The sequence below is a fragment of the Leptidea sinapis genome, chromosome 44 (genome assembly GCF_905404315.1).
Source record: "Leptidea sinapis chromosome 44, ilLepSina1.1, whole genome shotgun sequence".
Lineage (NCBI taxonomy): Eukaryota > Metazoa > Arthropoda > Insecta > Lepidoptera > Pieridae > Leptidea > Leptidea sinapis.
Window position 1 is genome coordinate 8285213 of NC_066308.1, and position 17484 is coordinate 8302696.

Sequence of the window (17484 nt, forward strand, 5' to 3'; positions counted from 1 at the left end):
ACGTGGATGTTCTGATGGTAGCCAAGGCATTTAGAAAGGTGAGTCTTCTTAAAGAGCGGTGAAACGAGAACTTGAGAGAGGTGGACTTTTTTTGGTGTTTACGAGTAAACTTGAGTCTCATTGGGGGTTGATATTGAACAAGATTAATTTCATTCTATTCAATAACCTTTTCAAGAGAGGACCCGAAAGGAGATTCACAGGTTCCTTCCGACATAAAACGACATTCCGGTATAAAACGCAACACTATATCGTGTCTGTTATTCATTAAATAATATTTTGGAGACATCCGGGGCTGATCCATTTTGTGATAGCCTCATAGCATTTAAACTATAATGTATAATGATTCTTTAATTACTTATCATATTTGATTTGACAGTAAAATATAAGTGGCCAATGGAAATGATTCTCATTTATGTTTTGTGCACCTGTTATTGACTCATACACTGGTACTATTTTTGTGCAATATTTAAGTTTAAGAGTGTATTGTGTATATGTTGTTGGAGCACCTTTAAATAAATAAATAAACATCCACATAGTGTAGCAGCCCACAATATCAAATTCAAATATTTTTATTCAAAATAGGATTTAAAGTCACTTATTGAACGTCAAAATCTACCACCCATTCAAAAGAGACTGCCTCAGACCTGAGAAGAATGGGCGCAAGAAACTCAGCGGGCTTTTTTTTTTGAATATAAAATATGGATTACAATGTAATATCGTACAATAAACATTTATAATTAAAGAGCCTGAGGGTGTTCGCTTTAATCCCAGTCCGTGGTGTCATTAAGAAAATCGTTTATGCTATAATAACCTTTCCCACACAAACGTTTTTTTTACAATTCTTTTAAATTTCGTAACACATTTGTTTTGTACATTTTCTGGGATCATATTGTAGAAGCATATACATCGCCCAACAAAAGACTTACTAACTCGACCCAACCGAGTAGTAGGCACAACAAGTTTATGTTTGTTCCTCGTGTTAACATTATGAATGTCACAGTTTCTAGAAAATTCCTCAATATAGTATTAACAAATGCACAAATATAGTATTAATATCGGCCGCACTGCCCCATAACAATATACCATAGTACATAATACTATGAAAATAACTAAAGTATACTAATCTCGCCGTATCTATGTCAGTTAACCGTCTGATTTTCTTAACCGCATATGCTGCAGAACTAAGCCTGTTCGCCAATCCTTCAATATCCCCCACTGCAATTTCTACAATCATCAACTAGTGATCTGGGTTTACCAAGGCCTCAATTATGCTTTCCGTTAATTTTAAAGGCAGGTAGGTAAAAGGAGTGGGCTCCTAGTCAGCTGGATTAGCCACGTGGTAATCAATTTTACTTCAATACAAAATAAGTAAAAAAACATTAATTGCACCTTGCAGTAGAAACCAATTAGGTAAGTAATAGTACAGTGTGTGCCAACCTAAATGAAAAAAAGTAAACATACTTCGCGCAGTTCACTTTGCTCTCATTTTCTTCGAGAATAATTATTACAATCGTGTTTCGCTTCTTGTGTACATTGTGAATTTAAAACATAAAGGAACGGAATATATCCTGGTGTTCGACCAGTGTTGTTTGATAGTATGGGCAGTGGTGATTACTTACCACCAGTTGCGCAGAACCTACAGTATTTTTTCCTCTTAATCCGTAAAACACATGAAGGTACTCTACCAATAAACACAAATCTGACAGACCACTAAATGAAAAACAAAAAGTAATATTTAAAACTTACCTCCACAGATGAGTTGTACGGATATTCCTCGTTGAACCTAAGCGTCCAATAGAATGACGCAATCTCAATAGTACTTTGAGCCTCGTCTATAAGATCCAACCACACGTTTTTCGTTCGGACATGTGTTGCGTTGGGTGGATACATATGACCCTCTGGTATACTCTCAACTAATGATAACCTAAAATATTTCATTCAGTTAAACATTTTATCTACACCCTTGCTTTAAATCCTCTATTAAAGATTCTAAAACAGTTAGCTTAATGCCAACATTAAAACACCCAATGTTCTAATAACCATTACATCATCCAAACGAGTGTTGTAATGTAACTGAATTTCATAACAACACTCCTTGGTTTTTTTTTCAATCCCTTCATGCTCAACGAGTTTTAACAGACAGCCACATTCTTATTGTTCGATGCGTGGTATCTGTATGAATTTCAAAAAAAGAACATTTTCGATTACGCGCGTTCCACACTACCAGAACGTCGCGCGCCGTAAAAAAAGTAGGTTATTCGAATCCCCGCCATTTTTCTTCGGTATTTTTATTGTTTAGTTTACAAAAAATGAGCGATTCAATTTAAACGCTGCAAAAGAACATAATATTCAAAAGAATTTTAATTATTGCACTACACAAAATGTAAATTACTACTAAAATAAATAATTCTTTCAATAATAAGTACTTAGTTTATTTGTAGTAATGGATGATATTAGGTTACTACTAGGACTGGCTGTTTTAATTTTAGCAGGAAGTTAACTGTTTCAGAATCTTTTAGAGGATTCATATTCTGGGTGTAGATAAAGTCTTGTATGCAACTGTTGATAATTAGGTATTAAAATCCACATTCGTGTTTTAATACCCCTTCTTAAACAACAGTTGCATAAATAACTATTAATTTAATTCAAAATGTTGTCTAGGATTTTTCCAAGTGATGCAATGGAAGTGACTTAAATTAGAGTTATACACAGAGTATATTTTAGCTTAAAAAATGTGGAGTTATTTATATTTTTATATGGTACCTTGTACCCTTGTAAAAATATATATAAATTATAAATTTATCTATTTTGTTTGTTTAAAAATACAGTTACAATTCCACGCGTTTTAATCCTCTAAAAGTGTTTTATTTAAATATGTAACACTCATGTTAATCAAAGAATGTACTCTGTTATTAATAATAACTAAATTCTGTCTTCTCTCCAACACTACTGCGGTTATTATTAACAGTTTCCATCATTTTAAAGAAGGCATTAAAATATTTTAAAAAAATTTTCATGTTACACAACTTCGTCTTGCAATCACTCAAGAGATTGTAAGTAAAGTTAACATACTTTTTTTTACAAAAATTGCATAACTATAAACTTATAGAAAATAATAATTTATAGTATGTATGCATTTCTTATTAAATTTCTTTTATTATTTGAAAACTTCAATTGACTAACATTCAAGTTTATTTTATTGTTATGTGAAAACTTTCATTTACTGAAATTCAACAAACAGATTTTAAGATAATATAAGATCATTTATTTGAAGTCATGGGAATACATAGATGTTTCAAATCACAATAAAAGTTCTCCATTCCTTGCCGGCATGCTGTGGCGTACAAATAGTAATTAATAACAAGTCAAACAAATATATTTATACACAATGACAGTTAATTGATATACATATCAATAATTGAATATTTTGAAATAACATATAACAAGTGAAATTGGTAAAAAGAAATTAAATTTAAGTAAAATGATATTTAAAAAAAATGTTAATTGAGTGTTGTATCTGAAAAGTCTTTTATGGAATAGTACGATTTTGTCACTAGCACATTAAATAGTTTCTTTTTAAAACACGTCAACTTAAGTTCTGTGATAGTTGTAGGTATCTTGTTAAATATTCTTGGCGCCATTTCAAGTACATCGAAGCTGTGTTGCTGCCATGTAAACATAATCTATCCTTGCTTCTCAAATTAATATTGTGGATTTAATATTTAAAATATCCTAGTCAGTTTTTGTTTTACTGTTACTTAAAAATGCTAGTAGATATAATATTTTTGCTTACCTACACTCATCTACACAATGTAAATTAACTTTTGCTGTGGTTGGTAGCACTTGCACTACATTAGGTTGGTCAAGCAGTGGAACCAACACAACCAAAATAATTAATAGGATAACTATTGACACTGGAATGCAGGATGGTCGACACCAAATACTGCGCTTCTTTCTTCTGTAAACAAACATAACACATATAGTAGATTCCACTTAAGTCGTGTTTTTAGAATTCACAGACGCAACCAAAAATACATCTTAAAAGAGAAAATGAAAATTATGTGGTATAGGGAAAATAAAATGTATTTACTACATATTATTATGTATTACGTCCAAATATTTATTATTGTTAAATTAAACATTAATAAATAACATAGTGTAATTATAATTACGTTATTTCAAGTAATCACTTATTATGGTTTGGCAAAACGATTTTGATAGGCATTGATTTTCAATATAATTTAACTTATGCCATGGGTCTTTGATTTGATTCAAAGAAGCTACATAGCATCTTAAATCATTAACAGCATTAGATGTTAATCATATTTTAATTATTAGTTAACATTTTCAAATGTCACTATTGGAGATGACTCCTCATTGTCTTCATCATTATCAATTAACGGGTCTCTTTACATGTTATTCATATTCTCAATAATATTTTCAATTGATTGAACTTTGTATGGTTCCACATTGTTATCAATGGAAGAATATCAAGGAAAACCCTGCAAGTTCTTCTCTGTTCTTCTGTTGATGTATTAAACATGATGACAGATCACATTAAGTATTAAGAAATGTATGAAAACATGTCTTAAGTTGCAGGAACTGGTGTACAAGTACATATTATTTATTTTGTGAAAATAAGGGACAAGACAAGCAGGACTTCAGCTGATGGTCATTAATACACCCTGCACATTACAACACAATGCCGCTCAGGATTCTTGAAAATCCCCAAAAATTCTGAGCAGCACTACAATTGTGCTTGTCACCTTGAGATACAAGATGTTAAGTCTCACTTGCCCAGTAATTTCACTAGCTACAGCACCCTTCAAACCGAAACACAATAATGCTTACGCATTACTGCTTCACTGCAGAAATAGGCGCCGTTGTGGTACCCATAATCTAGCCGGCATCCTGTGCAAAGGAGCCTCTCACTGGTGTTCGAGAAATTGTATTAAAGAGGTTCTTCTGTAACTGGTTGTACAGAAAACTGTCTACATTTGTGACTTACATACACAACCTAACAACTGTCTGTTTTTTAATATGATAAATACGAAACTTCAAACATATTTAAGGGCAATTTAGATAGGCCAGTACTTTGGAAATAAATAAATAGGTAGTTTTTCAAACTCACTTGTCGTGATAACTATTCCCATTTTCATCTCTCATCATGAAGATCTGCTCCCACTGCTCCAACTCCTCATCAGATGACGAAGCGTTCCCCACACTCCCCGATTCTAGAACAGTCTGAAACAAATTAGAATAATGAAGAGCTCATAATAGAATAAGGCATAACAAAGGCAAATATATTACTTACAGATATGATTTTACTAAGGAACTTCCTAAGCATATCAACTAAATTCATATTTTATTTTTAATTTGATAAAATATAGAAAACTGATGTGTTCACTGAATTGTTATAAAACTGTTATTTACGTTTTACACATATTTATTTTAAAGATAAAATTAATTCATTTCAAAACACTTTGTTTTGCTTTGTAAACAATAAATAAATGGTTCATTTCATTTCATTCATACTCCTTTCATTTGTCAAAATATAATGATTGTCAAAATGACAGTGACGTTTTGTGGTATTGCTAGGAGTAATATGTAACAATTAGTCCATGATAAGACATTAATTATTTTAAAAAACCATGGCAATAAGTTTTTTACAATAGCGCAGACCAAACATAATTAATAAAGTTCACTTAATACTAAGAAATTATAAATATGTTGACATAAAAATGCGTGTTCTTGAAACTAACCATAATATGTATATTTTCAGCAGAATGTACCGATAACAAATCTTTTCACTAGCACCACTAATAATAGAATAGATTAACTGCATTTCCGTGTATCCTTGCTTTCCTTTTATGAATGGTGCAGGCGCAATAGCTTCAAAAATCTGACTGCAAAGCAAATGACGTCGACAACCGCATTGTGAATGTGCATTTTAAATACTAGGTTATGGTGGAAACTGTAAAACTATTCAGGGCAAAACTGTACAAACCATTACCATAGTCATTATCGTTGCACATGCACACAATTGCATAATTAATATTGCCGTTATGTTAAACTGTATCACTCAAAAAATGAAAATAAATAACTATGTAATCTTAGCGTTCTTTATACTAGGTAACTTGTAACGCTATTTTAATTAGATATGGCGTGTTGACTCACCGAAGTAGTCTGCAACGCTGGTATCGCAGCAAAATTAGGTAAAATAAAAAGCTATTACGCGTAAGTTAAGGTTAGCGTGTAGACTTGATAGCTGACAAAATTATACTGTTATAAGAAACTATGTTAAAGCTGAGTAAAACTTATATAAATATTTTGTAGCTAGTAAAGTATTACAAATTATAAATGAACCTAAGTACTTACCTAAAGGTCATATTTAATAGGTATTATTTACGATGAGAGAACTTCATGCTTCAAGCAAACTCTCAACTTAATGGCCGGCAACGCATCTCTTGACTCCTGGTGTTGGGGATGTCCGTATAAAACCCCCGTATAAAAATATATTAAATATAGAAACTATTGTTGGTCTGTTGATGCGCATTACTACTGTTTTAAAATCAAAACATTCAAAATATAATTTAAATTTAAATATTAAGATGTAAAAGACATTACAACAACCTTTTGTTTTACAAAATGCTAAGAGAGCCTTTACTGTGAACTCAGTTACGTCTGCGGTAAGCTATAAAATAATTTTACTTTAAGTTTTCTTGCACCGTTTTTTCTCTCAGAGCGGCATATTACTTTGTTTCTAAAATAGTAGAAGTCACTTACGTCAAAATAAAGGGATTATGGGATAAGTTTGGACAAATTAAACATACATACAAACATATAATCACGCCACTTTCCCGTAGGGGTAGTCAGCGACCACTTCTTTCCACTTGCTACGATTCTTACATACTTATTTCGCTTCGTCCACTTTCATTATATTTCATACATGCTCTTCGGTTTAGGGTACTCTTGACCTGGCCTTTTTTCGAAACGTCCCTGATTTGATCTCGAAACGTCCACCTAGGTCTACCCCTTCCAAAACATTCATTCACACTGGCCTTATACACTTTTATCGTTCTTCATTTATTCTCTTGACATGGCCAAACAATCTCAGCATACCTTTTCACAACATCTTCTTTCAGACCACAACGTTTCTTTATCTCACTATTTCTTATCCTATCACTCAGTTTAACTCCTATCATACTTCTCAACGCTCTCATCTCAACTGCATTTATTCTGCTTTCATGTTTCTTCTGCCATACCCAACTTTCACTTCCGTACATTAGTGTTGAAACCAACAGCCCCTCATGCACAGCCAAACGAGCCTTGTTAGACACCTTCTGCCTGTTCATAAAGAAGCTAAGCTCCATTCACCATGTTTCCTGCATTCACTCTTCTTTCAATATTACTCTCATACTTTCCATCTCTTGTAAATTTAGAACCCAGATACACAAATTCATCCACCTGTTCAATTTTTTCATCTCCAATCACGATATTGAAGTCTGTCACTACGTCATCTCTTTCAAACACCATCAATTTCATCGTATAGCAGTTACCATCTCCTGCAACTCTTCGGCCGAAGACGCAAGCAATACTTGGTCATCAGCATAGAGAAAACATTTGACGAGGAACTTCATCATTAATTCTCAACCCACTTTCATTCTCTTTTAAATCTTTCAAGCAATTGTACATGAACAGATTAAACAGCCACGGTGACGCTGCACATCCCTGTCTAACACCTTTTTAAATATTAAACCATTCAGGGTATGCCCCGTTTATCCTTACACAAGCACTAGAATCCCTATAAAGACATTGCAATGCTCGTATGAGGATATTGCTCACACCGTTCGCGGACACCACTCTATCATAGGCCTATTCTAGATCCACGAACACGCAATAGACCTTCTTGTTTTTAGCCAAACACTTTTCGGCTATGCACCGCAAGGAAAAGACCTGTTCCGTACATTCCATACTTTTACATCTGTTTCATTCACAGCTCTTTCATTCAACACTTACGCATACAATTTAACGACGACGCTGAGAAGGATTATATCGCGGTAATTTCTGCAGTCCTGCCATGACCCTTTTCCCGTGTACAATGGCACGATTACAGCGTTGCACCATTCTCCTGGTACTTGCCCATTTCGCCATCACAAATTGAAAAGGCGGTACAGCAGCTGGCTAGCCACTATGCCCTGTCCAGCCCTCAGCATCTCCACGCTAATCCTGTCATACCTGCCTTACCTAATCTCATACTTTTCAATGCTTTAAGTATATCATCCATGATTATCTCACTCAGTTTCAAACAAACTTTGAAAATACACTTTCCATCTCTCTATCACACATTCTTCTCCACTTATAATGCTCCCATCTTGACTCCTGATTATACTCAGCTCCAAGGTAGAAGATTTTCCTTTGGCTGTTTTGATGGATTTCCAGAAGAACTTGATGTTTGACTTGAAATCTTCAATGAGTCTCCAATTAAAATCATCCCTTCGTTCTTCTTTCTTTCTAGACACAACTTCTTTCGCTGCTGATTTCAATATATTTGTATTTCGTTCTGGCTTCCTTTATCTATTCATCCGTTGCCTTTTGAACTTTTTGGTTAGCTTTTGTCGCTAACCTATCCAACCACGATTTCTTCTTTTCTTACACAGCCATTTGTACCTCTTTATCCATCCACACATTATAGTTCTTTCTTCCATTCCTTCTTTTAGCTACCCCGCATGTCTCAACAGCAACATTTACGAACCTTTTCTTAAATGTCTCCCACAAATCTTCAATCACAGCTATCTCTTCTATGCCTTTAAAACTTTCTTTCAGTTTCTCTGCATTCTCGTCTTTCCTTTCTTTTTCTATAGATTTTCCACTTTTACTCTGTCCACTCGTGGGCTCAGCTCCTCGGTGTCGCCGCCGCTTAAAAAGGCCACGCATTCGGACTATGACCAGGAAGTGGTCTGTGTCGATGCCTACACCACGGTATGCCCGAGCATCTAGCACTTTCTTCCTCAGTCTTTCATCCACAATTACAAAATCAATCATACTTCTAGACTCATCCTCATCTCTTTATACAAATGGATCTTTTTGTGGTTAAACATTGTGTTGGTCACGCAAAGATTCCATTCCAAGCATACTTTAGGCAGGCTTTTCCCATTGACATTCACTCTGTCGTCCCCAAACGTACCCGGAAATCCTTCATACCCATCACGCTTTACTCCAACCCACCCATTAAAGTCCCCTAACATCACGATCCGTTCATTTTCTCCGCATTTATTCAAGACCTCTCTCATGCTGTTCCAAAATTCCACTTTCTCTTTTTTGGCTTTTCATGACCCACCTCCGCGCAGATCGGTCGGTGGATAGACCCCAAGGATAAACAAGCGAGTGAGTCTAACTTTTAACCTAATCCAGAGGAGTCTTGGGCTTATACATTCATGCTCCATCACACTTTCTACTATTCGAGCGGAAAGAATCACACCAACTCCATGACAGTCTCGGCTGGTTTGGGGGACTCCCGACTCCTTTTTTTTACCATGTTGTATCGTCCCGGAAACACCGCACAAGGAAGTTCATTCCACAGCTTTGAAAACTGAAGAACTGAAGAAAACTCCGTGAAAACCGCACTGTGGAGGACCGCCACACATCCAGATGGTGGGGATGATATCCTAACTTATGGCGTGTCGTGCGAAGGTGGAATCAACCAAATTAGAATTATGAAATTTGGCGTAATGGTTCTTACAGAGATTATCATCGACGGAATAAATAAATAAGACTGCCTAACGAATAATTTAATAAATATAAAAACGTCGATTCCATGTTATTCAGTTAGACGTACATTGCCAGAATTTAATGTCTGAATTAATTCGTAGACTAGCGTAATTAATGCACTAGACATTGTTTAATTATTTTAAAAGCATTCCGGACAAATGTAGGTATCCAGTACAGGTACACTTGAATATAAAAATGTTACTCATCAACCTTTGATTTCATTAAAACCAGCAAAAGACCGAATCGCAATATTATATTTAGAACTTAGAACAATTAAATTTTGAATTTGAATTGTAGCTGCCGGAACAATAATTAGAATTAATCACGGCCATCGTTACAATTGCAAGATACAAAATATTGTAACATAATTATTTCCAGCTAAAAATGATTTTTGCGAGAACAATTATTTAGATCTAAACTTAACTTTTACTTAATATTGTGTATATATATATATATATATAATATATGGTTGTTCGTCTTTGTTTTAGTTTATGATTGACTTTATGTATAAAATAGGAACCAAGTCTAGGTAAAACCATACTCATATAAATAAATAATTTGTAACTAATAATGATTACAGTCTTGATCCTTATGTAATCGTTGTGTTTATCAACCTCAACAGCTTATCTTACGACATAGGCCATATTTCCATCTCTCTGTCGTTCGCTATTTTCATCCATTCTCGGTGAGCTATTCTTCTTAGATCATCCTCCTATAATTTCATTGGTCGCCCTTTGCCTTCTTTTCACTACATTTTTTACCAATATCTCACTACATTACTAATTACAGTCACTCTATATTCTGCGGCTAGCTAATGCCTTTAGCATTTGGGTGCCGGCAGTTTAAGGCAAAATAATTTATTTATTTATTGTTTACTTGAATCTAGTAGGTTTATTTAGTATAGTAATCGGTGTTATATTCGTTCACTGTAAGAATGATGTGAAGAATCTGTACAACAAACTTTATTTGTATTACATAATAAAGGTACCTAATAAATGGTGATAGGATACAAAAGATGGAGATAGATAGAAGAAAGATAAATAGGGGGACTTCCTCACTTATATTTTTTATTAGTTGAAGAGTCATTTTCAAGGTTCTCAGAATATTGCAAAACTAATTTGGGACTATTTGTGATATCCAAGCAACCGTCACGCAAAATCCCTACTTTCATAATTATCATTGTATTATACAGCTAACATTTCCGAAGTTCTCGGGTTACTAGAACGAATAATAGAGGATCTTTTATGAAATCCAGTCATGGCCGCCTTGCAAAAATATGACTTCAACGTGGATTCGTTTTGAAATGGAAAATGGATAAAATTGATTTGTGTGCGGTTATTTAGTATCTATGCTAAAAAAATTTTGGAATAGTAGTGGTGGTCATGATTGTAATCTCTACCATGGAGCTATATTTACTGGCATTTTAAATTCAGAACAAGATATCCGTGAGAACCGGCGACGCGGACTAGCATTGCTGTGGCTAAATTCGAATCTAGCTTCAAAATTCCTAAGCATCCTTCATATTCACATGACCTAGCCCACAGGTACTTCTATTTTTTTCTTTTTTAAAAGGATTGTTTGAGAAGAAAGAGAAGAAATTCGAAGATAGTGAGCATGTAGCCCATATTAATAGTTTTACTTTAGAGTAAAGATATTTTTCATTTCTCATACTCGGAAAGTAATATTGTTTTGATCTGATAATTGAGTGGGAAATGCTGCTTCCCTCCGTAGAGAGGGCAAAACTCATACAAATTCTTCCCACCCAAGGGCCGGAATGAACTTTAAAAATAGAACTGCTGTCAGCTGTGAAGAGTTTTATGTAAAGAAAACTGGAGGCTGGAAATCCAGCACAGTCACCGAAGGCTACATTGAGGATTCAGTCCAAAATAAAACTAAAATTTCAACCAAATTAACTAAAACTATAAAAATACGCCCCAATTCGCCTCAGCCGACAACTTCCAGGGAGTATCCGCCATGGAATCCATCGTCTGATGAAATAGCAGTCTCCTACTTTTACAGATATCCAGAACAGCCAAATTTGTTATAATATATCAAACAGCATAAACATTCCAAACAAAAATGTAACTTTTAATTTCACAAATTGTACTTTTGACAATTAATTTTAAATAGGTACTACTAATATTATTATATATTATCAATTAATAGTTTAGATTAACAACTAGTTTTATTTTCCTCATATTCGAAATGAAAAGTAGCATGTTTAACACGGGTCGAAAGAATCAATTCCTACTCGGACTATAGCCTCCTCGCTGTGCTCGGGCGTCTAAATACCTCGGGAATTGATTCTTTCGACCCTTGGTTAACAATCTACTATATTCACACCGGCGACATACGCATTCTCACTTCATTGACTGCACTACTTAGTATCTATTATCAGTGCATATAGAATATGGAAGCATTTCTGACACTTTAAAATAGCGGAATTAAAACTATACGGTTAGTGGGCAGGGCTTACAAACTGTCCCCCTTTCGGTTAGGCGAGTGAGTAAGATCGGATCCTAGCGAGATTTTAAAAACGGATAAAACAAGGATTTAAAATACATTCATGTGTTATAAAGTGGTGGAGATATTATATGGATCGTCCTTCCAAAGGGAAATGAATCACTTTTCACGTGTAAGTAGACCAATTCTATAAAATAAGTACATTAAAATATATTTTATTTGAGGGATAGCATTTTGCATACTGTAGGTAGTAAGTAGCACATTTTACTAACATGTTATTATAGAACTAAAATATTTATTTAGTTACTAACAGATTTGGTTTTAATTTTGCCTTTTTGTGGGAAACCAATTTTGTTCAAAGACAGTTCATTTGAGTTCATATTGTTTTCCCGAAAACAAAATTAACATCCAAGAATGGACAAAAAAGATTCGTACCTTGTTATCGGCGGCCAAGGATTTCATCATTGCAACTGTACCTACTGGTGAATGAATTTCTAATAGTCGTTCTGTACAAAACACGCGTATTATTTTTAAGTGACTTCAAAATGGAGGAGGTTCTCAATTCGATCGGTATTTTTTTATGTAATTTATTATTTAGGCCGAGATTTAAGATCCGATTTACGTAATTCTTTAGTTCAATGCGAATAGCAATGCAATAGAAGCGATTTGGTCCCATAAAAAGGTTCCCTTTCCGTTTTTAGTATTTTCATTCAGGTTGTTTATATAATTTTATTAAATGACACAAAAAAGTAAAAAATAATAAAAACTGTGTTTAAAAAAACTTATTTCAAAAACTGAAGAGAAGTCACGCGTGGCGAGTGTAGGTTAACCTAGTTACTATTACATTTAGCTTAGCACCGACTTCAAAGCTAACAATATGTGTAGCAAATACAAATAATAGTATTTTATTTATATTAAAGATAAAGGTTTGCAATAGAGGTGTATTAATTTAAATTTTTAGATAATTTTTACTTTTCAGTTTTTGAAGTCGGTTTTTTTATGGTTTTACATAACGTATTTATCAAAGGAATCCAAGATGTTGATTGTACTGTACGCATTTGTAGTGCCGCTCAGAATTTTTAAGTTTTTCAAGAATCCTGAGTGGCACTGCATTTTAATGGACAAGGTGTATCAGTTACCATCAAATGAACATCCTGCTCGTCTCGTCCCTTATTTTTATAAAAATAAAAATTCATAAATTGTATACTGACAGTTTTATACACTAACGAATTACCTATGTTAATCAGATTTCAATTAGGTTTTGTAGTTTTTACCCAATTTATTTCAATTTTTCCTAGATTAGACCACCACTAAGACTTGTACTTAAGAGATTAAAAGTTCCATTATTTAGAATTACTAATCTTAGCTCCTATTTAGCCATGTCTCGACAAACTAATATTGATTAATCGAAACGTTATCGAGGATAAGTGAGCTTGACTTGACACACGACAGCTTAAAAGCTTTTGTTATTCAATCAGTTTTAAGAATAAATTAATTATATTTTCACAGTTCAAGAGACATGGGTATTATTGTAAAGTTTGTTTGTTGTATTGTTAATTTGATAAATACTTATATTCTGCTATCTATCGATATAAAATTTGGTTCGCAGTTTTGATGCATTGACAATTTGATGTGTTGACCAAAAATAGTTCCCGACCACGTGACCACGTGACCAGTTCCCGAACTGCACCTTTTTTTTTCACCACCACTTTCTTGGGAAATAAAGTAAAATTTCATTGGGATCTTTTCAGGCATTCTGGCAAAATTGAAGAACAAATATCCAAGCACAAACTTGCCTGTCATACTGTAAGATTCTGGATTCTCAATAATAATGCCACATATTATTATATGTTTTTCAAGTTTTTATTGTTTTTCAAAGTATATTCTTTTGCTATGTTGCGAGGATATTTTCTCTCTTTAGTTTTAGTACCATATTCGTCCCATACAACCATCAAGCCGAATTATTTCTGTGTACCACTGATCTAACTGACTATGCTCTAATCATTGTTGGTATCTAAACAGAAAAGTAGAGGATAACAACTTAGGTAACAACAAAACTGACAACGATGGTCTTAATAAAGAGCTACTGGTCCCCAGTTCAACAAGCAAACTCTGATGACGATGCCGTCTCTAGTTTCACGACAGCTATATGAGCTGCGATGGCTAAAACCACTAAAACTACGTTTAAAATTTTGTATGCATCCCTGGATTACTCCCGCACTCATTAGCTCCAATTAGAGTCATAATCTCCACCAAATATCAAAACAATTTCCTCATAATGAAACTATAAAACTAATTTAGGACAAAGGTAAGCCATCAGAATTAAGCTTATTCATTGCCCCTGTAGTTAAGCATAAAGTTCTCCGTCTCATTCAGAAATAACAGTCATATAACTCTCCAGGCAATGATAGCTGGAATACTAAAGTTCTTAAGGCAATTGGTCCTGCAATTGCTGAACTGCTAGCGGTGGTTTTTAATCAAAGTATCGAAAGTGGTATATTCCCTAAGGCCTGGAAAGTTACTCGTACGATAGTCATCCATAAAAGTGATTCAATAACGGAACCCAGTAATTACAGGCCGATATCACTTTTAGGCACACACTATGCAATAGTCGCAAACCTTGAATCTAACTCCCTTATAATGAATCCGCAGTTTGGATTTAGAAGCGGCAGGTCAACAGAAGATGCAGTCCACCTCACAGAAACGGAACTCCTCACGAAATAAACAAGTATGTAGTAATCGAACGTTAAGAAGATAGAATATATAAATATCAGAATAGAGAGAGAGAGAGGTACATAATCTATAATGTACTTGTATACCACGGACGAGTAAAAAAAGAAGGAATCCGTGTCACCTTATACAAGTAAGTAGGTACATAGTAATTGAAGATTAAAGAAGATATAAATATTAGAATAGAAATAGAGTTACATAATCTTTAATGTACTTGTATACGACGGACGAGTAAAAAAAAGGACTCCGTGTCACCTTACATAACAGTGAGGCACCAAAACAAGCCGGTAAACGTGTCAATACATACACTTACACGCATACACTTACACTAATACAAGCCAATCGGCCGCCATTATGAGATTTGCCATCGTCTGTGACAGATCAGTTTGCGTCGCAATAAAATATTTAAAATATGCCGTCGTGCGTTGTGAAAAAGTGTAAAAACAATACTATAAAAATATTTGTGGATATATGATTATTTAAGGGAGAAAAAATTGTGTAACTGGTATGCCCCGTAACCGCACACACACTAGCATAAAGGTGCTTCACTTGCTAATATCACGGCGCGGAGTCCTTTTTTTTAACTAGTCCGTGTTGTATACAAGTACTTAAAAATATGTGTTACAACTTGACATCGGATTAACTGAATACTCTATTGACACCAAGTCCCATAATAAAGGTTTAGCTACTATAAACATGAATCATTAATAATTGTTTTCCAGTCATCAATTTCACCCGAGTTGACCATAGTTAATTCAGGGTATTTGCTTAATATGTTATTAAAAGCGTTGCCATGACAACCAACGAATAGCGTTGATTATTCTAATATTATTTATCACGACCTTCAAAATGTACTAAATTTCCATATACATAACAAAGTGATTAGAAGACTGTACATTTTTACGTCCGCAATAGAATGAGTGTGATTTTCGAAGATTTAAACTAGAAATAAGTCGAATGCGAGCTGGAAAATCTTTCTTTTATTACGCTTCTCCTGTATGTACATTTTTGAACATGATTGTCACCAAACGTCATTAAAAATGTGCATCCGTATTGAAGGACCAATTGGTATTGGAGGGGCTCAGAGATGATAGCCATTGGACCTGTTGGCCTGCATCAGTCATGAGGCAGCACACCAAGGAGCTACATAATAAATACTGGACGGAGGTGAGTGGATGCAGACAGGCAAAAGAGTCTCTACCATGCATAGATCAGAGGCTCTCTCGCAAGCTGGTGAAACTCACACGATGAAGATTACGTAAGATAACTCATGTAATAACGGGTCACGGCACCTTTAACAAGCATCTGTTTAATATGGGCTTGCATGGAGACAGAAGAAACGGCCACACACCTCATCCTGGACTGCCGTAGTGTGGCCACATACCGGGCCAAACACCTGGGGTCACCGAGGACTCCCCGAAGTCATGGGTGACATCAGAGTTTTGAGTAACTTCCTTGAAGATTTGGGATGGCAAGATTAGCAACCCAACCATATGACGCAAAATAGGCGCAGAGCAGACGTCGAGTTGCGGAAAGTAGCCCGTGAATAAATATACCTATATACCTTTAACCTATAGGTACTCATCAGCAAAAAAAGATATGTAATGTGTGTCTCAATGTATTAATGATAATGTTAACTAATACAGTGATAATAATAATACTGACACCTGAACAGTCATAAACTTGTTATACCTACTACTCGGTTAAGTCGAGTTATGAGGTCTTTTATTGGGCGATGTATGTTAGTTAGCAGTTATATGTTTTTACAACATGATCCCAGAAAATGTACAAAACAAATATGTTAATAAAATTCAAAAGAGTTGTTAAAGCGTTTATTGTAACATAAATGGCGTTCTTAATAATAGATACTGCAGACAATACTGTAACAAAATGTTATTAAAAAAAGAAGAAGCCTGCTGAGTTTCTTGCACCCCTTTTCATGCCTTGAGGCATAAATTTTCGTATAGGAGGTAGTTTTTGACGTTTAATGAGTGATTTCAAATACCAATTTGTATAAAAATATTTGAATTTGTACAAATACAGCAAGCATCTCCAGTACTGTCTGCATAAAAATGCATGTTAAATTTATCCATCTTATCATTGACTATCTAAGACTAAATTGTAATGTATTAAAAATGTAAACTAAAGTAAATCTGAAGGAAATAATTAAATAGATAACTCATGTAAATAAAGCCATCCACTTGTAAAAACTCTCCGGAAGCTTGTAAAAAGAATGGAAGTGTAGAGAAAAGGGCCTTGGGCCATACTCGATCAAAAAAAAACACCAGCATGAGACTAATAACAAAGAATATATAATACAAGTGTAATAAAAAATTAGGTGTAATTTTAACCATTTTTGCATTTCATTCATGAAGCATTACAGTCCTCCGTACAAGCAATATATCTTAAAATGTTCTATCATTACTTATTTTCAATCTATTAATAAAGAATAAAGATTGTTATTCTCATTGATTTCGGCAATTAAAACATTTCCCGCCAACACCCAATGCATACAAAAAC

General features: G+C 34.3%; 1 protein-coding gene across 3 annotated transcripts in view; it reads right to left on the bottom strand.

Moving 5' to 3' along the window:
- Nucleotides 1-17484, bottom strand: part of LOC126977243 (5'-3' exonuclease PLD3-like) — a 106145-nt gene that overhangs the window by 54160 nt on the left and 34501 nt on the right. For 2 of the 3 annotated variants that reach the window (XM_050825973.1, XM_050825975.1), the window contains exons 2-4: nucleotides 5132-5244; nucleotides 3794-3958; nucleotides 1747-1924 (exon numbers count right to left, since the gene is read on the bottom strand). In XM_050825973.1, coding sequence (XP_050681930.1) covers nucleotides 1747-1924; nucleotides 3794-3958; nucleotides 5132-5244 — 456 coding nt within the window. Of the gene's footprint in view, nucleotides 1-1746; nucleotides 1925-3793; nucleotides 3959-5131; nucleotides 5245-5314; nucleotides 5511-17484 lie in introns of those variants that run through there. The other variant, XM_050825974.1, reaches the window with a different exon arrangement.